The 27,315-nt window shown below is 39.8% G+C and overlaps 1 protein-coding gene and 1 long non-coding RNA gene across 3 annotated transcripts in view; one reads left to right on the top strand and one right to left on the bottom strand.

Annotated features, from left to right (window-relative positions):
• Positions 1 to 27,315, bottom strand: part of LOC139995843 (uncharacterized) — a 192,492-nt gene that overhangs the window by 124,510 nt on the left and 40,667 nt on the right. The gene's annotated exons all lie outside the window — the stretch shown is intronic.
• Knockout (Stork-head domain-containing protein knockout) overlaps positions 1 to 27,315 on the top strand; it is a 110,323-nt gene that overhangs the window by 45,575 nt on the left and 37,433 nt on the right. For both annotated transcript variants that reach the window (XM_072019703.1, XM_072019704.1), the window contains exons 2-3: positions 10,529 to 10,786; positions 25,768 to 25,963. In XM_072019703.1, coding sequence (XP_071875804.1) covers positions 10,586 to 10,786; positions 25,768 to 25,963 — 397 coding nt within the window. In that variant the 5' untranslated portion in view covers positions 10,529 to 10,585. The remainder of the gene's footprint in view (positions 1 to 10,528; positions 10,787 to 25,767; positions 25,964 to 27,315) is intronic.

Genomic DNA, 27,315 nt, shown 5'->3' on the forward strand with positions numbered 1-27,315 from the left:
AAGCGCTTTTTTTATACTCATAAGAATTACATAATATATATACTATCATTTTAGGTGAGTATCAAAGTTGCTTTACGCTACTTAGTAACTTAATAAACCAAAACGTTTACACATAGAATTAGTCTTATTAGCTTTTACCTCATAGGCATATACTTATTTTCGACCTAATTGTATTTTTCTAACGCTACAAAAATATCATCTCGCAAACTTGCTACGAATGCTTCTTCGTTCCAAATTTCGAATTAAATATTTCTTTAAAACATAAGAAATCTTTCTTATTTGCTAAAACAAATATGAACAAAACTGAGATACAAGGATTCGCAAAAGGGTCAAAAAATAAAAAATTCGTTCGAAAGAAAATAACGTCCATTAATCTTAATTGTTCCACCGTTTTCCAAAAAGCATTGCATGATCTTTGCGTAAAAATCGCGAAATTAACTCAACTCATTAGCGAAGCAGTGCAAACACGTTCGAACAAATGATTTGCGCTAATCGTTGGCGAGACCGTGCAAATTACGGACAATTTGAGGCTTTCCGTTAGCATATCGTGGCTATGTGTACATAAATCTTGATACGAGACGCTCGTTGGCCGTCTACTGAAATACGGTTAAAAGCGGAAAACAAGTATCCGCGGAATCGATAGACGATTTAAATGATAATTTATCCCGGCAGGAATACTCGAGTTTTATAATTATTGACTTCGCGAGCTTTAATAGGATGCTGGTCAGCTTTCCCATGTGGATATACTATATCGTTAACAAGGACCCAACAGCGGTGGCACTGTTGCGCGCAAAAGCGTTAAGGATAAATAAAACAACAAATGAAATGAAAGTAAATGCATAATGCATGTAGTAAGAGTAACGATAACTCCGTGCTCTATTTCACGTACGAGGACGATCATTTTAACAGACAATCAGAAGCAATTTCGCAAGAACGAAATTATGCTGGACATTTACAACGTCCGCGGGAAACATACTTGATACCGGCAATTTTAGTATCTACGTGTTCCGCTGCAAATACAACCTAACGATTCAAAAGTTCGCCGAGGCAAGTAAAATGAACCGAGGAAGGTACCTAAAGTACAAAAGTGATGCAAAAACGCTAACGATAGGCATTTTTCGCGTGTATAATGTGTATTATATAAAAGATTATACAAAACATTTTCATCGTATCATGTAGCTTTGTTATAATAGGTTGATATCGAAATAGAATTTAGACCTGCATTTAATTGAAAAGTTCCTGTGAGCACCGCACCGATAGCGCAGACAGGTGCAAATTAGTCCGTGAGCAGGCGCGTAATAAATAGGAACTCCTACACATTCTCTCGCGGCGATGCTAAACGACGCCGATAGGTGCAAAATTATTTTCATACGCGAGTGCGAAACACGTAGTTTGTTGTTTGGTTTATTCCATCCGGATATCTCATATACATCAAATGCCCGTTAAGAAATAAAATAGGAGGATCTAGAAGTTAATACGAATTAATTACCACTTCTGCGAATACACGCAATTAGACGTTTATTAATCTTATACTAACGGAAAATCATATCATTTGCAATTATGAAATATTTTTTCCATTCGCTTCCTACGATGCATTTATCACATCCTTTGTATCAAAGATAAAATACCTATCGTATCTCAAAAGAAACATAGTATTCACGTAAGAAAGGAAGAACTTCGTCAGAAAATTTGTCTATCGTTTTCCACCTTTAAAATTGATAAAAAGTAGGAAACTTCAAACAATCGTAAACTCTATAACTACGAACCAATCCTGATCTAAAGATCCTGATCAAACTACTAGACAACCGAATCACGCAAATCAAAAATGCTAAAACATCAAGATAAAGCTCTGAACTTTCGCTATATCCATTAAAACAAAATAAAACCTCTTTAACAGAAAACACATCAACCTCGTAGATTCCACCGTGGAACGTTGCCATAGAATCGTACACCTGCCCGTCGCATTGTCAGCGAGTAAAGAAAGAGAAGCGGAGCGTAGAATCGAAGACTGGGAGATCGAAGTACCGGAGGTTGTCCATAAGGAAACGGAGAACGAGGCGGCTGAACCGCGTGTGTTCTCCGGGACTCCTCTTCTCCTTCTCTCACCGACCGCGACTATGGTATACGAGCGTAATGGACGAATGGGCAGCTGCTGGCAAGGATTTAACGCGCGGACCTGGGTGGTCCCGGATAGATACGTACTCACGAGAGTTATACGTGCTCGCGGCGCTACGTATTCATAACCTTATCCACGCTCCGCAGAAAATAATACCGCGCGCCATTCATTATGTATACGTTTGCGAGCCGCGCCGCGGCATGTGTCCGCGCGGCTTGTGCATCCGAACGGAGACCGCATGCGGCGAAAACTTTTCCCGCGAGCCGTCCCGTCGAAAGGGAGCGCGCGTACTTCGTGTCTTCGACCCCCGTTGACGGGACAACGCGACGATCACGATCCAGTTGCCTCGCTGGAATCGATGAATGCCAGATAGACGCCATCCAGCGTTCTCCTCGATTTAATAAATTACGAACGTGTGGAGTGCGCGGGTATACGTGAGAAAGAGGAAATGTAGACGGTTGCAGATGTCTATTTACGTTCACTCAATTTATTCGTCTGTGTTATTGAGGAATCTTTTACGCTTGCGTATCGATACGAAATGACTCCGAATTGTGTTGAGTATTTTTTTTTATTTTATAGCGGTAAAGCGAAGTGCCGAATGAAAAGCATTTTAAATATGTGATGGTAAAATTTGTTCGAAAAATGTAATTGTTATTATGATTATATAATAACACATAAATATAGTTTGAAAAGTAATATATGTGAAAGTGAAATATGTCATATATATATACATGTATATAAAGACACGCATGCGTCAAAATTAGCTTTAGCCGTATAGGTCACAAAATTGTTTTGACTCGATTTTGGCAGAAATGACGAAGCTTCTAATTTTATGGGTGCTAAGGATATTTCTTGTTATTAATCCTTATGGAGAACTTATAAAATGACTGTTACTATGATTTTATACATATGTACGTATATACAGACAGAGCAAGTACACGTACTGCACGCTTTTGCGATATATTATTTTCTCCTCTTTGTTGGAAAATCGTCGATCTGAATAAAGTTTTGTCTCCACGAATTACGCACAATTACAGAACATGGGTGATAAGCAGCGTTTACTTTTGTACATTTAATAATATGTTTTTTCCCTGCATAGCGCGAAGAAATCTTCACAGTGAAGTAGAAAGAGTATAACAACTTGCTTACAATGACCCTCTATTCGCAGGTCTTTGCACCGATCTGGAATCTTTCCCATGACTCGAGAAAAAAAATTCATTTCATCTAAAACAATAAAAAGTCACGCTATCTCGTAGGCTTCTATGAAGAAATCATCCCGCTACTTTCACGGTTTCACAAATATCATCGATATTTTATTATACGCGATTTGATTTATCTTTCTCTCTGCTCCTTTGTTCGTTTCTCTGTTCTTGCGTTCCTTCGATCGTTCGTCATCTGTTTCTTCGGGCCGAAGCGCGACGCTGTATATCTGGTATATTTGTCAAGTATCGCTGCAGGGTGAATTCAAACATAATTATACACCGCACTGGTCATCGTTATATAATTACACCGTGGTAGATACGAATATAAACCGTGCGTTCAACAGTCGGCTCGTTATCTGCATGTATCGAGGCTGCAACTCTTTTCCGTGATTCAGCGGTAGGTGGATACATCCTCTGTTCGCCGTGTGTGCTTATAGTCGAAAGACAGAACGACCAAGACTTCCACTTCATTGTTGCCCTTGCTGGTGCTTACAATGAAGTCACGTTGAATCGTTGAATGCAGCATAAACCGTCGCTTTGCTGTATCGTGCTGCTTGATTTAATAAATCATGAAAGCGCCGCGTTTAATACGCGCATCTGTTCCATCAATAACGCAGATACGCAGCAAACCCTCGGGGATCGTTCTTTCGGGATGGAACATTCTTCGTAAAACTCATCCCTCCTATGACTTTGGAGGATCGTAAATTCGAAAATTACACGCCTCGTTCAGTTTAGCAACGGAGCCAGAAACGGGGGATAGGCTCAATTATATGGCGGATAATCGAAAGGGAAACGGAACAGGTATGAACAATCGTCTAACTGTTGGAATCTGAGCGTAAAACGCTAGGACGAAGTTTAGCTTCTAGATCGTCATGATGTTTATTAAACGACATATTTATGGTTCTTCGGGATAAGATCGTACTTTCGATGATATACCAGTGGCATCGGTGATAGCGATGGAAAATTCATTACGATTCAAAGTCCAAGAGCCCGTTGTTTTTTGACAGAAGTTGGATCTCCAACGAGATTCTCCCTGTACGTAATTTTTAAGAATTTTCTATACTCTCGGTAATTTAATAGGAAGAGGATTGCTGCAGCTGAAGGATTACGCTTTCTCTAAATTCTGAATTTCAAAGAACGAGGATGAGTAATTTATTTGGGCACATATGATGGATAAGTCAGCGACTTGATCATTCGATACAACCATCCCATCGACCAACGTTAAAAATATTCAACGTTCGATCACTCGAGTAGTAGTTTCTCTTTTCTTATACATATTTTCGATAATCGACATTCGCTTTTAATCGTGTTAGATGGTAAATCAGATTGGTCATGGTGTTCGCGGAATGTACGGAGTAACCTTCGGCAAAAATTACAGCGCCACTGCATCTGCCGGCGCGGCGCGTCAACTTGCTTTTAATTACCTAATTTCTCTTTAGGGACGTCTGCCTTTATTTGGCCTATCATTAGGGGAGACGATGCTCGTTCGATCGTACCCGTTATACGGTTTACGAGGAATGGTCCGACGATGTGCTTTCTAGACACTCGACGAAGCTCGTTCCGTTCGCTGGAAGAGCCGGTGCTACATCAAAAGGTCCGTGGCAACGGTTAATATATGCAAGCCTCTTCTACTCGCCTCGCGTCTGCATTCTACATATATACCCGATTCGACACCGTACCAACAGATGGATGAATAACGACAGAGTGGCAAATTGATGTTACAACGGATCGAAAGCGCGCTGGGTGATTTATTCGCTCGTAAAAATGGTACCTGTGCAAATATTCCGTGGTAGCCATCGTTCTCGGCGATTCTACCTTCTCGCCGATGAGTAGAGAAGGGGGAACACTGAAATCCTGACAAATATTTATGTACGCGAACGGCCACGTATTTATCGACAAGTTAAAAAGTATTATAGTTGAGCACGATTCTCTCTAGGCACGATTCAACTTCTCAGTCTTGCTATAGCTCGCGCTATTATTCATCTTTCATAAACACCGGTGTGTGTACGCGTTCGTGTGTACACCGATATGTCCATATGCAGGTCCGTGCAAGGCTAAACAGATTTTCTTACGGGCAATGGCATGCTCATCCGCGTCTAGCGTCGACTAATTGTGAAATGAAACGACGAGACTATGATAAACTCGCGGCCTTCTTGTCCGCCTCCTGGGAAAACAATCTTAACTCGACTGTTATTTTAAGCTTTCTCAACCAACGTTTTACATTTTCCATTTGGAAATCACTGACAAACACTTTCCAGCAATAGTCCGTTTCGAATATTTCGAATTGGTTTGCTTGTACAAGATATTCTGCGCGACCTTGAGCAGCAATTATGAACAACTACTACTAAAACACCGTGACTGTGCTTCGTGTCGTGGCGTTACAGGTGCGTATTAAAAAGACACGGAGGATTGCGTTGATGTGCTGGCAATTAAGGGTGTAATTATCGTGTTTAATTTTGAACGTATAACAGGCAAGAAAGAAATTACAGTGGGCTTATCGGACCGGCGATCAATCCTCGCCTTTCTCAAGCCACGATAGTCTTCACTGTGGAAAATGAACCGTGCGGCCTACTTTTTCATTCTACCATGGAACACTAGAAGCAAACCACCCACAATATTCGAATGTAGAGCCTGCGAGATCTTGATCGTCATTTAGGTCAAGAATCGCGGAATCTGTTCGTTCAGATGGGAGAACGTTGGACGAGTGGAACGAGGAAAACACGACAAGAAAGTGGTTTTTTGGAAATTAGTTTTTCGCAAAGAAAAAAATAAAACAAACAAGATATAAATAGAAAAGAATAAAAGAAATAAACAAGAAAGAGGAACGTGAATATTGACAAGCAAAGATATTGGATAAATTCCGTTGGAATCATTTCACAGAATAAAGCAATCAGTTTCTTTGATAAGAGACATCCTTTGGAAAAGACACAACTGACGCAAGGAATGCATTTAAATGGCTCCATTGTGAGCAAAATCCTGCGTATGGAATGGGATTCCGCTGGAACGGTTCTATCCCCGGTTCTATCTAACTTTGGGAAAAGTGAGGGTAATCGATGAAAAATTATGTCGATAAAGTTGTTAAAGGACGATGTAAGGGACGATCATAGTTGAATCTGCCTTCCCTTAGGATATGGTTCATTCTTTGTAACTTCGATACAATCGATACATATTTTTTTCGATTTTTGAAAATTGTATATTAGTCGTATTTTTTTATATTAAAAACGAATCAGAAATCTGTAAAATCATTCTAGTTTGCGTTCGATCGAATTCAGGGACAAGTTAATAAAACGGTCCAGATCTGAATGAAAAATAAAGCGTCTGTCGAATGACTTTCTCTCGACACGCGCGCCAATGAACGAAATTGGCACGAGCTGAAAAGGATCATTGAACGATCTTGGAATCAATCTATCGACATATCTGGATGGCCAGTTTCGGGAGACGTGCAGTTAACAACAGAGCCGGTATGACTGACGGTGACTTAATGAGATTCGTCACAATGCAAAGGCACGCTGATGACTCATACTGCAGGAAGTCTACCCCGAGCGAAGCGAGACCGGATGTCTTCCGTTCTTTAAATTGGCACGAGGTGAAACGAAGTCAGTGACACTGCCGGTGACAGAACAATCTTAACCGTTTCAAATTTTCAGGTTTCTACATATTTAAATATTCAAATGTGCAAACTTCCAAACTTTCGAATTTTCAAATATTGAAATATTCCAATTTTTATATTTTTAGATGCTTTGAAGATATTCAAATATTCGAAATGTGAGAAATTTAGAAATCTTTGTTATCGAATCTTAGTATTCGAACAAAACTAAAACCGAACTTCAATCGAAAACTAAAAATATTCTATTCAGAAGATTGTTTCAGAAATAGAAACTTACTAGTCTTTAGAGATTCGTTGGACTTTCGAAGCCGAATGATAATTTATACACCTTTTAAGCTGTGAATGACAACTGTTCACGATCAACTTTCGCCGACGCGGTTAATTTGTCTCATAAGACAAATTTACTCGGTCATACTTCCCAAGATTCATTGATGAATCACTCCGAGACAAATTAATTTTCTCTGCCGCGTCATTGCGACCTTCACTCGCAGACTTAGTATATAAATTCATTTTATTTTATCGATTTTATCGAACGTACATATCTGGTTTAACGTTACTTTGGAAATATGGTTGATTTTATTTCCTGTCTTATCCTTATCCATAAAAAGCATGAACGTATTACGCGATTCAAGAAAGTGCATGTATCGGTGAGTCACGCCAGAGGAAGTTCTCTTTTTTTTTCTCCCTTTCCGTTTTCTTGATTTTTAGTCGAGTACGATCTAGGCAAACTAGCACAAGGTGAAACGAAGGAAATTAAGCGACCATACGAACAAAAAGCATTAACGGAACAATTTTACCTGGCAGGGATCGCGTGTCTATGCGCCATTTTATATCTACATTTCTAGTATTCAATCGCCGCAATACAGGAGAAGTTTCGCCTGTTCTCAAGATCGGCACGATAATAAAATATGATGAACGGTCTGCTAATTGAATACTGAGAAAGTTACATTATTGTTCCATTAACAACACCGATCTATCCTCTCTATGTTCCTCGACTCGTTCCACGTTTTACAGAAAATTCTCCATTTGATATGTAATGAGATATAAAAGATGTCTCACGGAGCTGTAATTCTTTACAAAACGACCAATAAAATCTCTGCAATTTCCTCTTTACGACTATTACTTCTCCTGAGAATATTTAATTTTCTGATTCATAATAACATTTAACAAAATCCAATTTACGTCTAATTTCACTTTACTCTCTATGGAATGACGAGCTAGAAAATATTTCCACTAACGAAAATATGCAAATATTAAAACATCAAATATCTTGGTTGTTATTTGTCAACGCGAAGAAAGTATTCAAAGACTGTCAACGTTTCCCTCATTGTTCTCATATTTCAGCCAGGGACGTCAAAAAGTTTATAGGACCAATGAATTTCGTCTGACCCCAGGGGACAAGGGACCAAAGAGAGAAAAATATTCGCGGACGAATTTCATAGTCGGTGCAATTTCTTCAGGGTAGCGCAAACTGCAACACTATATTAGAGGAATTGTCTGGATCGGCTGCGCCTTGGAGCGTTGCCAAAGGCGCGAGATTACTTCGTTGATTCCTTCCGGGCCCCACAATTCGATGCGGCCGTAATTGCCAGGCTTCCGTGCCAAATTTACGACCGTTCTGTTTTACCAAAAAGATCTAGACGTTTTAGAGCGTGTATCTTGGCACGGTGTACAGCAATATAATATTCATCCATCCTGTTATCAGTGATAGCTGCAAAAGCCATTTTTCTTCGCACTGTATCATTATCATCGAACCTAGATCGCGAAGCGGATTTTTCCACTCTGCTATAAAGCAGAGACAAGTTTTAGAATAGAATAATAAAGTAAACTTTATCTCCAGATGGCTAACCAACTTAAAAAGATCATAAAGTGGCGAGTAAAATTATGATAAACTCGATTTAATTTACGAAATAAAAATGTGCAAACCTATATTTCTCCAGTGCTTCGAGTTAAGATAGATTCGGGAAAAAATCACGCCACATTTTTATATGAAATATTTTCGATAGAAAACGAAGATGTGCCGAGAAAAAGAATTCTTCGTCTTCTACTACATTTCACTCATAATGAAGTTTCCAAAAAGGAAGCATCCAGGAGAAAATAATTTCTTCCGACGGTGTTTCACGTCAAAGCCTTCGCGTTGATGCAATCATGTCCCCTTCGCACATAATTCTTCTCCGAAACGGCTCTTCCCTCTTTAGCACCCCTTTTTGCAATCTCTAGTACTAGCGGCCACGTAGATTTTTGCGGATGAGATTCCTTCAGCTTGCTGATGACCAAAGGGACGGGGCGTAAATCAATTAGGAGGCCGGCGTGGTAGTTGTTGATACAATAAAGAGAAACGTGACGTTGCTTTGTGGCCGGCAGAAAATGAGGCGAAGGGCGAATCGAACGTGTCGAGATGAAAATGAACGTTTCATCTGTTACATTTCATCGAGTTTCTTCGTTAATCATCATACTTAATTCTCCCCAGTTTCCTTGGTTGAAGCTCTCCTATCGTTAAAAGATCTTGCAAATTCGAAGAAAATGCGAAAGAATCATTGTTGGCATGTATGCCTAAATTTTTGTTTCAATTTGGTAATGGTATCAGTTTTTTTGCCTGTTGAGATAAAACTGTGGTAGAAATACGAACCGTTCGGACGCCACAGCGATCAACTCTGTAAATTGGAAAGTACAAATAAACGATGCAACAAATATTATTCTTTTAAATTCCAACAGGAATTTACTGTCAGTTGCGTCATTTACTTGTAATTAGCGAAATTATAAAAGTAAATTATCTGTTTCTTGAAAATTGAACATCGCATATATTGCCTAACATAACGAAATTAAGAAATTTATAAAAAAAATAAGGTTAATCAACTTGACTTTTGTGAGGCACATATGTACAAATTCGAAGAATAAACATCCTTCCATCGTGTCAACGATTTTCTACAGAGAAATTAAATACATACATATATATATATATACAGCTATACGATTATTCCAAAAGTTTACGATCGTGCTAATGGAAGGAAACCTTAAACATATTGAGAAACGCAGCAGCTTGAAACCTTTTACAAATCGATTCGCGCGTTAAGTATTATCTAGCTGCGTTTAATTACTTTTAAGAGATACTAATTGCCGAACGTCGATTCGAGGTGAACGCGCAGCTGCAGAATTCCTCGAAGCAGCCTCGTGGAATAATGCAACTAATGCAAGGTGCTGCTTCAACGTCCCATCCACCCGTGTAGCTTGATAGTATGCGCAGCACTCGAGTTTGCGCGAAAGTTTCACAAACGAGGATAACGGTACCGCGAACTCCACGAGTGTTATCGTTCCTCTACGTAATCGTAGATAAGAATTATCAGAGGAAAGCTTGTATACATAAACGAATTCAACGCTTGCCTAGCTGTCGTTTGAAAGTAAACGAATAAAAACCATTAAGAAAGAAAGAAAACACTCTTACGAGTTCATCAAACTTCTTCGTTCGCGGATTTACGATCGAGAGATAATGGCAAAAAGTAAATCGATCTTCGATCTAATTCAAACTCTAACTTTCGTCTTTTTCTCTCGACGCGAAATTGCTACATCACAAGTACGTTAACGGGTTCGTTTCCTGTTTTTCAGATTCCGTGATGCCACCACCGCCGAGTGTTTGGAATCGTTAAGAACGGGCCTCGAAAAATGGGCTCGATCTTGGGAGACGGGACGAGCCCTGGAGGCTCGGGACCCTCCCGATGCCTCTTGCTTTTACAAAGGTCCCTGGCGATTCAGCTGACTAGGGGTCCGCCTCCTCAGGTTCTGAACGCCAGCCCACGAGAGAGTCCCAAGGAGCATCCAGCCGACGAGATGTGGATGTACGATAAAGGTTACAATTTGTTTCAGGTGAGTCGACGTACACGCCGCATTATCCTGAATTATCTGTATACTTCTCTATGCGTGTTATAGCCCGCGGAACGCATTCCTCTCGGCAGAGTTAGCCTCCCAACATTTTTCCATGTAACGATCTGTTACAACCGTACCGCGTGACTACCGACTGTTCGTCCATTATACCCAACATACTTTTCTTTTATTCAGAAGCGAACACAACTAGTTACATGCTTTATGCCTCGTCGAAGAGACTAGCTATTCCGTATAATCTGGCTCGATGATGGCGACATTTCGTTACGCTATTATAAATCCTCGTACGAACCCTCTTTTTGTTCCTTTCGCACGAGATACGAATCGAACATGAACATCGTGAGATGTGACGGTCGAAATTGTTTTTGGGAAACGGCTAGATTAGACGTTAACGACTTATATGATACACGTGTACGTATAATAAAACGATACGGTGTATCTCTTCCGAACTGCTGAGCCGTTTTTACAACTCAGCGTTTCCGAAGCAAAGATTGGCGTTGATTGGATGCACCGTTACGCCGGAATGAGACAATATGAATTACGAGCAATTTTGCGAGGCAACCTTAACGGCAGGGGAGTATGAGACGAGGCAACGAGTTAAGTGGCGGATGTTCTATGGTCTTGTCGACTCTTCGATATCTGTCGTAATCCTTGTCCACGAGGCCTCTTCTTCTCTGTCGGTTATGAATTTACGCGACACGCAGCGAACGTGACAAAGCCGCTCAAACATCAAAAACACCTAGATTCCACGCAAACGTGTTCCATCCATGGGTCTCTATCTGTCCATAAACAAGTTCCAGAACGGCTGATCGCTAATTTAACTGAATCTACGCTTATTCGTGAAGACAGGTCGTTTATTGACCACACCTAGATTTCTTTTCTCTTCGGGAGAGAACGATCTGTTCAATGGTTGTTCATCGAAGCTCACGCTGCCAGGCAAAGGAAATCAAATTGGGATCCGCCTTTCGACGAGGAAGAGCACCTCTTCAGTTTCAATGTACACTGGCCGGGGGTGGAGCACTCTCCGGGGGAACGTTAACCACGGCTGCTCCTTCTCGCAACGCAGGAAATACGATGATAATAGTTTAGCTAGCAGGGCTCACTGATTCGTTCGATCTACGACAATGCCACCTTCGTGCCAGCATCCTCGGCAACCTTTGACTTTTCCTTTAACTTTATACCTGCACCTCGCAGGCTTGAGGCAAGCACCCAAGCTTGACTTCACAATCTCTGTCTGGGTCTGTTTTAACACCCGTCCTCGCACATAAATTCAGTAGTCGGATTGCGAAGCATCTTTTTAGACGTGTAGTGTGTGCCACACAGATATAGCGAGGTTATAAATTCAACAAATGAATTCTTTCCATCTCCGCAAATTTGATGCCGTAAAGGTGTTAATCGTGAAGAGAAATCTCAAAGGACCTTAAGACTACGAGGAAAACAAGAAACTTCTATTAGAAAGTCAAAGTTTTGAGTATTGAATGGAGGAGGAGGGACTTTGTAAAAGTTTATGAGATTTTAAAAGGTTTCATGCCCTTTTTATGAGATCAGAGTCAAAGTCGTTGACTACTTTGGAGGCTGTATTAAAGATCAAAGAAGACGACGAATCTCCAAAGTCTTTCTTCTTTGAAAGGACGTAAAAACGTCAAATTGATAAATTGGTGCCAGACAGATGCTTTTGTCACGCTTAGAAAGTAAAGGCAGTAGGGGAAGAATCGATCGATGAAGGGCAAACGATAATAGCACGAGCCACCGTCTTCTTGTTTTGCATATCGTCACACGATCACATCCCATGAATGCTTACTTCCCTTGCTCTTACGACCTTTTTTAGGATTCGAGCCAGAAAGTATCGTACGAATAAGTATGCATATACGTACTACTTGTATTATACTTTATAATTTTTATTGAGATTGGCTGATAGAGAACGAGTAGAAGAATTTTTAATAGAAAAATATATTGAAATAAGTATAGGTATAGTGTATGCTGACCCAGATCCTCACTCTTACAGTGTTACAATACAATAGAAGAAGCTATGACAGGGAGCACGTTCATATATTTCTAGCAAAGGACATTAGCAACAAGTTAACCTTGGTGTGCAGCTCTAGCTGAAGGCTACAAGAAACAGCAATAGAAATCTACCTATAGCTCTTTTGTTTCTAGACCTTGTAATCCAAAACAAAATTTATATTCAAAGGCACAATAATATGAACCTCTCCTTATTTTGAATTTTTTCACTAAATTCTATTCTCTTCGTAGCAGCGGTCTCCAGCTCACGGATATTAAAAAGAAAAAGTTGTAGAGTTTTTCTTCGAATAATTACTTCAACAATTTAAATAATTTTTATCTTTATTGTTGCTCAAGTCACATGTTTTGTGATTTGTCTCAAGTCGCATTCTCCGCAGTTATTTACGAGCTTGTTACGTCATTTTTATCTAGCAGAACGGTTTATTGGTCATTTTGTACTTGGTAAATAACAAAACGTAAAATGATTTGAGTAGATCGGTTCGATCGTTAAGAAAGGGTGTGAAACGATCTTTTGTTCGCTTGATAAGGAGTCATAATCTTACGGTGAATTGGATCAACGCACTATAATTGTCAGACTAATTAGAGCCGCGGCAGAAACTGCTGCATTTACAGCCGGCGTTGTCGTTTCACAATACGGAGACCAGCTTATTTATTGCCACCGTTAATTATTGTTCGCCGCGACTGACTTCAAGAAAGATATTATCGATGTTGCACGGAACTATCGAGTTGGTACTGCTGCTACAGATTCCATCTCGTTTAAGTCTGTCTTATGTTCGACGTTCTCTTTAGAATATTATACGGTGCTACGATTCTCGATGAACGCTGGTATAGATAAATATCAATCGAATCTCATTGTACTTGTGGTCGTAAATTGCACTTAATTGCAGGGACTTAAACTCTGGGACAATTAACAGGTAATTGTTCGATCGAGTGGTCGCTGTCGCTCTTCACTTAGAATGTATTCGCCTATTATTGAGACATTAAATTAAAATCGTTTAGACCGTTCGAAATCAAAGACGTATTGTAATTAGTAATATCTGTGAAATGATCGGATATAAAATTAAACCTGTCCCGCGGAGTGAAAGCGCGACACGCTAGCGGTAACTGACGCGGTGCAGTGTTGATTTTGCTATAGTCCAACGAGAGCTACTTGAAAAGAATGATTATTCGAGAAGACATACAGAAAATTGAGTTCTCAGATCGAAGATCCCGTGTATCCGGATATTGTAAATAAACGAGCTTTCGCGTATCAAAGAAAAATGTTTCGAATCTGTTATTATAAGGTTAGGATGCTGTTCCATCCATCGCGAAATAACCATATTGTATAGCAACGGAAAAGTCAGATACTTGAGCGTTTCACGACTATAATCTACAGATTACACAAGGGGTGAGCAGTTTACTTAGGGTCGCCGTAATCAAGCCAACTTTGCCGATCGATATCAAGGTAAACTTTATTTTGTCCTGTGGAAAACATCGTTCTCCACGAAATAACCGATATTTAGGTAGATCAGTAATTCTTTCGTATTAAAGAAATCGCTTTATCATTCTTTGTGCGACGAGAATACTGTCGTAACACATTAGAAACGTTAGAAACACACGAGAAATAACATTTTTAGAAACAATGTCGTGCGGATTGTAAACAACTTAAATCTCGAATACATAAACAACGTATGTACTCGATTACACACCGGAGGAAGGAGTGAAACCATAGTTCGTTTTATTGCGGATATTATGCCAGGAACACACATATTTGCGATACATTTTCCTTTTGAACGTGAAACACGATCTTAGAGCAGACACCACTACACGACAGCAACAGTAACATACATCTCGAGCTGGATGCACCGAGGAATCGTGTTACCCCTGGTGCCGCCGTAAGCGGAAATGGATTGTAAATAGGAGTAAAACCGCCGGATTAATATAAATATCACGACGTAGAAGATCTAGGAAGTATACATCCTGGAAAAATTTTCCTCTAGATGATCGAATGAGATATGGCCTTTAGATAAACATAGAAGCTTCGATTAAATTTATGATTCCCATCGAAAGTGTGACTAACATAATTTATCGTTTTATAACAAATTTTAGCAACGTTAATTCATTGACAGCATGAAATACAAAATGTATATAACGTTCAACACTTTATAGAAAATAATTCTGCTAAAAGGTCGCTCCAGGCTCGTGCCTTTTATCAATTTGTTACGTTGCAATAAGAGTAAAACACAATATGCACATCGTTTCATTATTTATGAGCGATCTTATCTTCGCAATTTCTAATAAAAGAATTTGCAAGAATTAACAATTTATTTTTCATTATATCATTGTGTCCACCTGACACCAAGAAATCAATTAAACTGAGATAATTTAGAAAAATGTAGGTTAATATATTTAGAAATTCAGGTAGTTTAATACATTCATGAATCTTCTGCTAAAGGCATTAACGTGGCATTCGTAGTCGATTTATGCAAATTTATATTAATAATGACACGCTTTCTCCGCGAAAATATCGAGCTAACGTTATTTGGCGATAAAAGCCCGCATATTTAAACAGCGTCAAGCCAATATTGTTTATGTATTCGCATAGTAATCGGTTAACGGTAACTCAGTCAAATTAAGCTGATCTTAGATTGGAATAACGCTGAAATCTTGACGCAAGATAGATGCTCGGTGTTATCACTGATACCAGCTAGAAACAAGATAATATACATATCATAAGGATTGCGCAATAGTACCGCGTGCCGTATTATACATGCAAGACGCGCGTAGATCACATTCCATATGTGCCTTGCATCTGAAATACGTAATTCCGTCTATAACGGATGCTACGTAGACGATTCTAGAGAAACTTCCAAACTAAGCATCCAAACAGTCACGAAAATTATTCCATTAACAGCCCATATAGGGAAATCTTAAATTCGAAATTGGCATTCTGGTCACTCTGTACGAGTGGAGGTATATATATTCGCGATCTGAGTTGGTAGTACACTAAGAAATTGGATTCTTCGAAGTGTTGCGACAGGTGGGCCTTGATGGTTGAATTACTCCTATGAAAGGCATTTTCGCAATTACGCTCGCGCTATGATGGTCAGCATGTTCATCCTTCTATATTTGGAACGTTCCGAATCTTCAACACGCGAGACTTTTAGATTCTTAATTTCGGATTCGAGTATTCGAAATTTGAAATTCTCAATTCCTCAGTTTTAACGATTCTAGCTATAGAAAAAATTTAGAGAAATTTTGAGATATCAGCGTTTCCAGTACAATACAATCGTGCGTCAAGTCAAAGATATTCCCCAATAGAAATAAATATTCAGAGGAAAGAAACTGAAAAGTGAAATTTCCCCTATTTAAATGATGGCTGTTAAAACCAAAGATTAGAATTACAATAACATTATAGAACCCATACATCGGTTACGAATAATAATCACCGACATACTACTCTTCCGTGATACAAGAACAAAAACCCGAATGCATCACAACCGCTAAAATCATTGAAACTGTACGATCCACCTGATCGCGAGTAAAACGATAAGATGATAATTTGCCCAGGAACAGACCTCGTTAGACCGCCAACAGTTCCTGCTCAATCTTGGAAATAGTATTCTTGGTAACTGGTAGAGCAAGTATCGCCGGTTGAAACGCGTGTATGACTAGCCATGTTGGAGCTTGAGCATGGGCGCACGCGCACGTGCACGTTGCATCTCGCCGGAAAGGGTTTCTATGGCGGGTAAGTCGTAAAGATGCAATACACAGGCGGCCGAGTTCCTCGTTTCCGCGCGAGCATTCGCCCGACGCAAAACGCCGTGAAATATGCATAAAGATAAGCGACGCCCTCTTCAAGCCGTAGGATCTCCTTTGGTCGCTTACGCTGCATTACCGCTGAGCTGGGGCCAGCTCGCAGCCCTACGGCGATTTAGGATCCGTTCATACTGATACGTCGTGAATCCCGTACCCTCTCTTCCGTCCTAGTGTCAGTTTGAGCAATAATGCCTCTCTCCGCTGGCGAACAATACAATGGGCTGCATATATTTGAGCGAGCTTTGCGCAAGCTGTGCCAGAAGAACCAAACGGAGAAGAAGAAGGAACACGATGGTTCCATAGATCTCGATGTGCTCAGATCGCCTATTTAATTCGTTTCGAAAAAGTATAGCGCGAATATTGTAAGAGAAATGTGTCAGACAGTCGAAAATAACGAACACGTACGTTTTCTAAACCTCGTAACGGATTTCAAAGAAATGCAAATAGCTGTGTTCCTTCCGAATTACCGTTATTACGTCTGGTATGTACGTATTGCTTGAGAGACCAGCACTAACGCAACCAGTCGGCGTAGACGTCGAGCATACGGGTACATCCACGAGGATTTTGGTTCCGGAGGCCGCGTAGAACGAGACCGGCCCACGTTTGAACGAACTGATTTGCATAAACACCGAGCAACAATGTGCATGGACCATAAAAAGGACATTTTCGAACCAAGTATATTTAAGTGGCAGTTCTGTTTACGCGACGATGCGTAGTTTGTAATTAGGATTTTATTTCCTTCCTAGATCCGGTACATCCTTGTTGGCAAAAAATATATGGTGGGCGATATTTACCTTGCCTCTATTGCCTCCGTAGATCCGAGTTGAGTTTCGCTACGAGGCTGTACGAATAGCAGCGATCTGTCCTTAAATGACCGTTATTACGATACATTGATCACGTTACCTTGAGGATGGTCGATGCAGCAATCGAGCGGACACTTTCCATCCGCATGGCGATTTCTGCCACGAGCACTGCCGCAAAAACACCGTGCTTTGTGCCGGCCTTCTCCGCCCATAACCGCAGTGTAACCAAGGATACCGGTTTGTTATATTCACCTTTTTACAATCAACAGCCGAGACTTTGATATTTGATTACAAACATTTTCTGTCGACTAAAATGATCGTCAAAATATTTGGATCGCGGTACACGTGTTTTCAATATTTCTGACTGTGAGATTTTTAAATCGATAGAATGATCTTTGACTTCTCTACGAGAGCAGCTGCAGTGAAAAATAATCGAGGAGGGAGCTATATCGCCCGGAAAATCGTTCCGTTTTATTGCATTTCACTTCGCGCCAGTTTTTTTCTTTGCCTTTTTTTCTTTCTTTTTTTTTTTTTTTTTTTTTTGTTTGAGTACTCTCGATTAACCGCGAAGACCGGCGTTTTTAACTCGGCACAAGAAAGCAAAATAAACCGGGTAAACAGACGGGACCGTTTAAGAGAACTTTCAAACGTTCCCTCGGCCGGTAACGCGCGTCTGTCTCCTTCTATCGTCGATGGAACACAGCCGCAGGATTAAAAAGTAGCGGGTAATTGCCAGCAAATTTCTTCATCAAACATACAATTTCCAAGTGCATTAATCAAATCGCGCGACTGCAACGCGCTTCTTAGTATGCCGTTCAGGCTTCTGGCTTCCGATCGAGTACGCTCAACGAGTCACACGTACATCCACTTGGTCTAATCCGACCGTTACACGTGCAACGATAAACGATCAACAGAACCAAGGGCAAGAAACGAAAATGAAGAAATGATAGATGGGAGCGAAGGTGCTTATGCAGCTACGATTGCCTCAAAGATATTAATTAAGAAAAAAGAACCATTCTCGATACACCCTTGAACAACGTTCAAGTACCACACTGACTATGATACGTCTAGGTTCTCTCGATGATTAAGATTACACGCCCGTGCCGGCGTAATGCATCACTCCATCGGACGATTTATTCAAAAGTTGAAACATGACTATTCCATAACAGTCATACAGAAAAAGATTCTACGAAGTTGTTTATTTCGATAATACAAGGATACGACTGGATGTTTTTCCAAATATGATATCAAAACGATCCTTGGCTTACTTCGTCGTCTCGATCGTCGCCTATGTCGTTGACTTCGTAAATCAGCATGTCGTGCAGCCGTGCACCGTGAACAGACGCGGAGACTTTTATCCGCAGCGCGAGAACTCGTTTATCCGCAGGATGCCCATTCACCTCGCAGGCGCGTCTTCCTTTATTTGTTTGCCAATTTAATTGCAAAAAAATGAACAAGACCTATCCCCTGTTTTCCCTTCGTCCGCCTCGCGGCGTGCTCCCTTCCCGTTCCCTGGCATCTGGCCCCCCAGCCCCAGTTTCAAGTTTACGATGACATAGAACGACGACATTGCCGGCAACCCTGGCTCGCCATTGGCGTCCATCGAGAAATATTTCCCGATGATGCGCTATTATATCGTAAATCCATATGAGAAATTAACATACTCGCTACCAACATCGTATTAATATTTTTACCTGATACTTCTTCAATAAGTTGAGATTAAACCGTGTACAATTTCTAACCGATGATATAAGCAAAATAGTGTTCCTTGCTCTAAACGTATGTGTTAAAAACAGCAAGGAATTCTTACTTGATTCTCATAGTACAAGCCAAGTGAAGTATAAAATATTCGAAAAGTTATAAACGGCTCTGTATATGTGACGTTTTAAAGTTAATTTGGGTCAATCTTAAATATCTGCGAAATAAATGAACACGAATAGACTTATTCAATTAAAAAAAAATACACCTCGGACATCTATTATTTACAGATGGAGAATTTAATATAGGTTTAGAGTGATTAATATCGATTTATGGAAAGGTAATGATTAAATATGATTAAACGATAGAAATAGTAGATGTGAAGAATTAAGTTAATCGTTTGTCAGAGTTTGTCGATAACAGGACAACACAGTCGACGAAAGTCGACGCCTATGTAGTAGCCGGATACGTAGTTATACCCAGTTAAACCCTTCGCTCTGCGTTGCGTCCGCGCAAACGCGCACGCTGTACTCGCGGTATTAGCATATAAATTATGTTATCGTGATTTATGTTCGCGTGCCCACACAGGCACTGTGGGGCTACTGATTAAAATTCGACGGCAACCAGATCTGAAGGCCTATCAAGCGATTGCGAGCCGACAAAATGCTTCGATCTTCCGTCGATATCGACTTTCCATATTTCAATGGAAAGACAGGCTCTCCTTGATCGAATCAAACAGGAAAAAAATGTTTCCAACACACTAACTTTATGAAATTTTATGTAAATTGATTTTTCTTCGATATTTAGATGTAAATCTCGGTTTCCAATGACTTTGCATAATTTCATACGTACCATGAATGAAGTGTACATATTTACTTTTCTTACACAGTTAGATCTGTTTAAAACTCTGTATGTTCTTGATTTCGCTTATTTTTCAATTCAATCGTAAAAGACTTGGTAAGTTTCGATGTAACTTTGAGTACATTCTAGTTTCATTCTGAAGTTTGTGTTACACCACTGAAAAAGGGTAAAAGTGGAACACAAACTCGACCATAAAATTCGATGATCGTAACAGGGATAAACCTACTTTCTTCCAGCTCTGCCGTCCATCACCATTACCCTCGATTACCGAAATCACACGAATCGTTGTTAATCTTCCATTTTCTCCTATTCATCCTTTTGACCTTCTATCATCTATCTTCTCTGGAGCTCTCCATCATTCTACTAACAATCTATTTGGTTGTAGGTTTCGGTAGTTTCGATCGTCTAATCCGAGGTCGACTTCCTCAAAACATTTGTTTCTTCGACTCGTCGCGAGTTCTTATTCGGCCTCGCGTAGCCGAGCCTCTAAAAGGATAAGCATGCTCGCAAGAGCATGGCTAGCATATTGCATAATAATTAGTGGGCAGCCAACGACCGTATACCCTGTAGAGTGAATTGCCGCAAGTTCATTGTCGGCAAAGAAATAGCAATATAAACGTAACGTGCACCAGGAACAGCGAGCCGATTAGCAACGCTATTACAAGAGTTCTCTCATTTTCCTCCTCTCTCCCGCTTATCCATTTATTACTCTCTCTCTCTCTCTCTCTCTCTCTCTCTCTCTCTCTCTCTTTCTCTATGCCCTGTGCACAGGTAACTCACGTATAACGTGTCAGTCAGTGTCCAAAAAAATGTCACGTTAGAAAAATCACATTCCGTCAAACTCATATTACATACAGAAAACTTCATGTAAAATCAAAATTATTAAAGTTATTAAAATTAAAAAATACACATAAAAAATCACCTGTAATCGTGATTACTAGTCTACGGGTATTTATGTAGTTAGATTCATATTTTTGTAAACATTATGAAAGAACTGGTATCTAAGCAGAAATTTGTTTTATGTACGAAATATTATAGCAAGTCTATTTTGAATATTTTACATATTTTTGCATATTACATATCAACAGTCTCTACATTTTCGTATCTTTAACTTTCTCAACAATGTATTCCGTTGATCTTTCTTTCTTGGTATAGATATCACATTATACAATGATTAGCAGTATTTTCAAGCATACCGCGGCTCCCTCTCATAGTTCTTTTCATTCTTCCTGGTGTTATCGTAAGTAATGGTCGCTCAAGAAGAACAACGATCAAGTTTATGTACTGTTTACACGGTCTTCGACCGCTTTCTTCATGCATCGTTCCCAGACGCACGTTTTTCCATCGCGGTGAATTTATGCGACGCAAATACTGCCCTTGAAAATTCCTTTCCGCATTCTGTGCGCATGGAACGATTTGTCGGAAGAATCTTGTAATTATATTGAACGAACTAATTAGTAAAAGTGATTTCAAAGTGGTTTGGTACTTATTTTATGGTAATATCTTTTATTTAAATTTTTATTGGAAAGAATTTGGCTATTCCCGTGATATTAGAGAATTTTGTAACGAATTTTGTAGCACCCAAATTAATGCGAAACATTCTCAATGATGGTGATAATGAAATTCGCGTATGTTAGTATCTGTTGGAATACTGAAGAATGGAAATAACAAACTTAAAACTGAGAAACCGCTTTCTTTCTTGTACGCAATGGACCAAGAAGACTGAGGTTGCAAGCCATAGGAAGAGGTCTCGTTTCGAGAAAAAGAGTTCGTAAAAGAAACGATCTCGTGAAATTGATGTGGTCGACGTTATGCGTCCGCGTGAGATACGAATCAACGACCATCGACAAAAGAAAGTTTAACGTAATCGAGGGAGTTTCACCTGCCGAAACACAAAAGCAATAGCAATTCCCCGAGATTGGTCAAAACTGCATCGAAGAATTGCGAGATCCGTCGTCATCCTTGAGGGCGCCTTGACACGAATAAATCTGTTAAATCACCGCGTTAAGTAACGTCTCAATAAAAGCTGAAATGTTACTACCTACGATTCTCTCACGCAGCTTGTATTGCGATTATGTCCATATACCTTTCAATTTAATTCTTTTTACGACAATTTTTATACTTTGGTCGTTGGTAATCTTACTGTTAAATAATTAATATCCAAATGATTATTTCTTTAATCAATCGTAACTTTAACGATTTAAACTTGTAAACAATGACTTGCACTAAACATATCACCTCATAATTTGATATTATTACAATTATTCTTTAAATGGACCATTATCTCGTCTTATACTAGCGAAAAATCATCCAAAAGAATTCACAGATAATGCGTAACTATTTTCACCGATTGGAAATCGAACAAAGCTGTTATTGGCCAATCTTTACTTCCGAACGATGGAACCTTCCTGCTGCGACGAATTATATGTAGTAAATCGAATCGAGAACAGCACGAAACTCTCTCGTTTTGTGGCTGTGCAGTCGAGCAACGCGAAATTCCCATCGCTGGGATCGTATGGATCGTACTGCGCATTTCGAGTTGGGACGATCAGAATACTAAGGAAGTCGAGTATGCTTTAAGGGATGTTATAAAGGATAACTACTTTCCTGTTTACGTGTGTATACTTGAAAAGTATTCTCGTTGCGTTTTGAGACCCGTTCGGAAGAATATCTTTCGTTTCCGCGATTCGAGCACCGATATCTTGCCAAGCTGAAAGTTTCTAGAGCTTGACATCCACCGAATTATTTATTCCAATTTCAATTTTAATAATGCAAATGCAGAGGAAGTTTTTAATTAATTAAGTCTTCATACAAGATGGATTTCTTCTGTTTGAAATTCTAATGAAAATTAAAGAAATTAATTGTTCAAAATGTCTTCGTTATACGCTAGAATTTCGATAGTAACGACCATAATCGTATACCGTCATCTATCGTTGATAATATTCAAACAATGGACATAAATTGAAAAAGTTAAAATACGTATTTATATGTTTTATATTTGATAATCCAATAATATAATATATAATATATAATATTGTAGGATCTTTACTACAATTAGTTTATTTACAATAAATGAATTAAACAGATGTTGGTTAAACAGGAAACGATGGTTGTTTAACGTGAATTAATCACAATAACGTATTATAATTAAAACAACTAGATAGTTAATTTGCAACTCTCGTCACCACGGATCAAACGCTCTCTCTCTCTCTCTCTCTCACGCGGACTACACTGTCTCGACAACGCTAACAACATTATCTCCCTGACTTCTTGATTCACACTCTCTGGCTTCTCAACTAACACTGACTGTTAATTTGACTTTATTAGCGACCCCTTGTCTCTTGTCTTAGCCTCATATCTTTTGTCTTAGCCCCATGTTCTGCAACCACTTGTTTATAATTTGTCTGATATCTCTTAGGCCTTTCGTCCACGATACTACAATATATAATATATAATACACGATATAGTTTAATCTAATAATATAATTAGATTATTAAACGTCTTTACGATATCGCAGATATAGTTCAATAATTTAGCCAATTTTCTAACTCAACATTGCCAAAGTATCGAGCACACTGGATTATTGGAATTCTACGATAATTTAATTTTTTAAAGTATCAGTCATTTCATTCAGAAATATCTTATTTTCGACGCACGGAGAATGGTTTTTAGCCCGAATTGGATATCGTTAGCGAAAAGTCACGCTCCGAGAGCACAAGTGCCATTACGGTCGATACACGGTCGGATTATTCGCGACGTTTCGGGGAGGAGCTCGTTGAACGCTTTCAATCGGGGCTCCAAGTGAAAAATGTCCTGTCAGGTGCAGCGAGTCAGACCCTATCGAAGGTCCTCCAACATAGGAGTTGCGTTGGATGCGCAAAAGGAAAACGGGAATACAAAAAAATTTGTGGAGAAAACGTTTTACCAGTGCACGGCACTAAATTGGTAGTGAGATCGTTGGCATCTGATATAGTGAAAAATATTATTAAAAATGACTGGCTTTAAAGAACAAGAAACCAAAAGAGCAGATTTAAATCGACGATCACGTAATGTAAGTATAATATATAGGATAACACTTTTTCATATAACCCTTCCTTTTTTTTTTTTTTTTTTTTGAGAAAATCGAATATTAAATACATACTTATAGCCTATACTTAGAACTCAGCCAGCTTCTGACTTGACAGAATTGGTGATCGATAGGAGTTATTAGTTATAAATTATCCTATAAATGAAAATAAATCGAATATTGACAATAAAGTCTTTTCGTTTGAAACCTCGTGTTCAAGAAAATCAAGTGAAAATTTATCGACATATTCAAACACCGTTTTAAGGCATGTGCATTGTACTGCGAAGTTAATCAAGGATATGTGTTTGCACAATAAATATATTTCATACTCGAGCAAGTTGTCTTTAGTTTTTACGACTTCCCGTAGTTATAAATTTCTCAAACATAATAAAAATTAAAAATTCGAATTATAGCTTCATGCACGGTATGACAGTCCTGCAATTAAACTAGTTGCAAATAGAATTTGAGCAAGGTTACAACGCGAGAAAGTACACTAAAATCAAAAGAAGCGCGTGATTAATGCCGAAGAAAGTAAGTAGAGAGAGGAAGTAGCAATGGATAAGAGACGAGAAAAATATCGCAATTTGCGATAACCACGAGAAACGTATTCTTGCGATATATTAAGTCGTGAACAGAGCAATAACCGTGGTCACGAAACGAAAACAGCTATGTTTCCTTATCTCAACCTTTCTGAAGAAAGAAACGAATCTTTTAACAGCGATCCTCTCTTACCTCTAAACGAGTCTTTCTAATCTCGGCATAATACATTGCATAAGAAAAGACTTAACTTTCTAACTCATTATATAAACATAAACGCGTGCAACATTATGCTCATTCAACGTGACTAATTATCGATTTATCATTTATTTACTTGCTCTTACTATTACTATCTATTACCATTATTTAAGAAAAGTCGTAGCGAGAAAAACTTTCGTTCCAAATATCTATTATCCTTTGGAATATCTTGACGACGAGAGCAACATGAAAGCTGCATGATTTACGGGTCACGTGTGACTCCTCCTTCCATCTCGAATAGAGAGACGAACATCATGAAATGGACAAAAACATAATGCGTTGTATTCCATCCGCACAAAGGCCGCAATGAATCATAGTAGCCCGTGAATCGACCAATCGATTCGTACACTTCTCTCTAATTTCATGGTTTATCGTGAAGCACAGAGGGAGGACAAAGTTCATTGATCACGTAGCGAGACAGAGAAGAAAAGGAAGGAAAAGGGCAATCGTCGGTGAAAATCCTGCGGGGCCATTCGTTTATGAGTACGTACTGCCTGGCTTATTCGACCCCCATCATGGCTTACGCCTATATATACGGACCATAACTACATGGGGAACCGAGGAAAACTACGAGGGTGGCACAGTTTCGGAGTCTGTGAGAAGGGTGAACGCCAGCCAGACCCGTGGCACTAAACACTTAACTGCCCGACCGTATTTTACAGGATGAATCCTAAGATTCTATCTTTCGTACGACCGCCATCTCGGTAATGGAGGATTCACCTTTATTGCACTGTAGTCGACAATTTGGCGAAATTTACATTTGCGGACCATCTGTTACGCAACGTCAAAGAGAATTATGATTATCAGATTGCCGATATCTGTGTAGATTTATTTTTATATTATTATTTTTATATTAGAATTATTTTTGTGAACACCGCTAAAAAAATGAAATACATATGTAACTGTGATTCAAATTGTTTCAGAGCTTTTTGGAGGCGAACTCCAAATGCTGGTGGAACGCAGCCTTGGTGGACGCAACCCGACAACTCAGGTACAAGGGTCACGTGTCACCTGGGGTGCTGATGGTCGGTGGACCACCCTGTGCCCTCGAGGTCTTGAGGGCAGCCTGGGCTCGGAATGTCCTACGACCGCCGGCCGATCACGCGATAACTTGCCTTGGTAAGTACTTTCTCAAGCTTCTAACCACGATTACCCTCAACTTTTACGTACTCCTTCGTCCTTTTCAAACCAAGTTGTTACGTACAACGACCGAGACCTGTTCTAATCGTACCGATTAATTACAGAACGATTTATTTCGAATGCTAATGAAACTCGAATCGGACGCATCAGCGACATGCGTCGATTATATCGCTGATCGAGAGAACGTCCGATGCCCATAGCTGGAATGGACACACGTACACCGTTGCAAATAAATAGAACTGCTGTGCCACGCGGTTGTATCTCGTGTCGTTAGCGGAAGCGAATGATAATGCAAATTGGATGTGGCGTTAACGTTTGGTTGTGCATCGCGCTAGTATACGTTTAAATCGAGGAGAGCAACGTATCTCAGCGGCTTTATCTTTACGCAAGTATGGTTCTTGCATTATCGGCACCGCTTTACCGCGTTCCTTTGTGCAAGTATTCGAGTTCCAAGGAAGTCAGGCGGCGTATTCCATGCTCTTACGCGCTACCATGTGCTACCTAAGTATCGTTCGCTGTTGTCGTTCCGTGTGTCTCTAAATGCCTCTACGAAATTCATTTCCAGCAGCGGCGAATAGGAACGCGAACGATACCGTCGATAGCATGAGATGTTTTTCTGTTTTTTGTCTTCTCATGTACCTTTTTCACCAGCACGTTATTCATCGACGTGCCCTCCATCTTCTTTTTTCATTCCACGCCACCACTATTGCCATTTTTGCGCATCGTGTTCCTCTATCTATATACACCTACGCACCACTACCTCGCATACCAAACGTATGCTAATGCGTGTAAGTTCCAAGGTACATTGGCGTAACAGCGCAATTAATAACGCCATGACTACAACGTTCGGTCGCAGAGGTAGCTGGATCACCTGCATGGTTTGTTGGATTTTTGAGTCGATCGCGTTCTACTGGTCCCGTCGTAGTTATCTCCACAGCTACGATCGAAATAATTCCGATAGAAACGAGACATTGCTCCCTTATGCCGCGTCTTTGTTGAAGCAACAATGCTTGTCGTCGTTGCTGCATGTTCTAAACAAAGCACCCAACAAAGATATTAACTCGTAGAAATGTTTTATCCGCATTGCAGCAACGTAATCGAAAGAATTCATGCGTCGATCATCACGTAGAAATACCACGACACGAAATTTCCACTCGAAAAACTTCGACCTGGAACTTGATTACACAATGCGGCAGTTGCATAACGTGTAGCAGACAGTTATCGAAACATCCGTAAAATACACGTTTGACATTTCACCATAAAACTCGAGCCATTCGTAACGCTAACGCAACGAGCCACGATGTCAGCCGATTCCTTGCATTATCCAACAC

Source organism: Bombus fervidus, chromosome 16 (genome assembly GCF_041682495.2).
Source record: "Bombus fervidus isolate BK054 chromosome 16, iyBomFerv1, whole genome shotgun sequence".
Taxonomy (NCBI): Eukaryota; Metazoa; Arthropoda; class Insecta; order Hymenoptera; family Apidae; genus Bombus; species Bombus fervidus.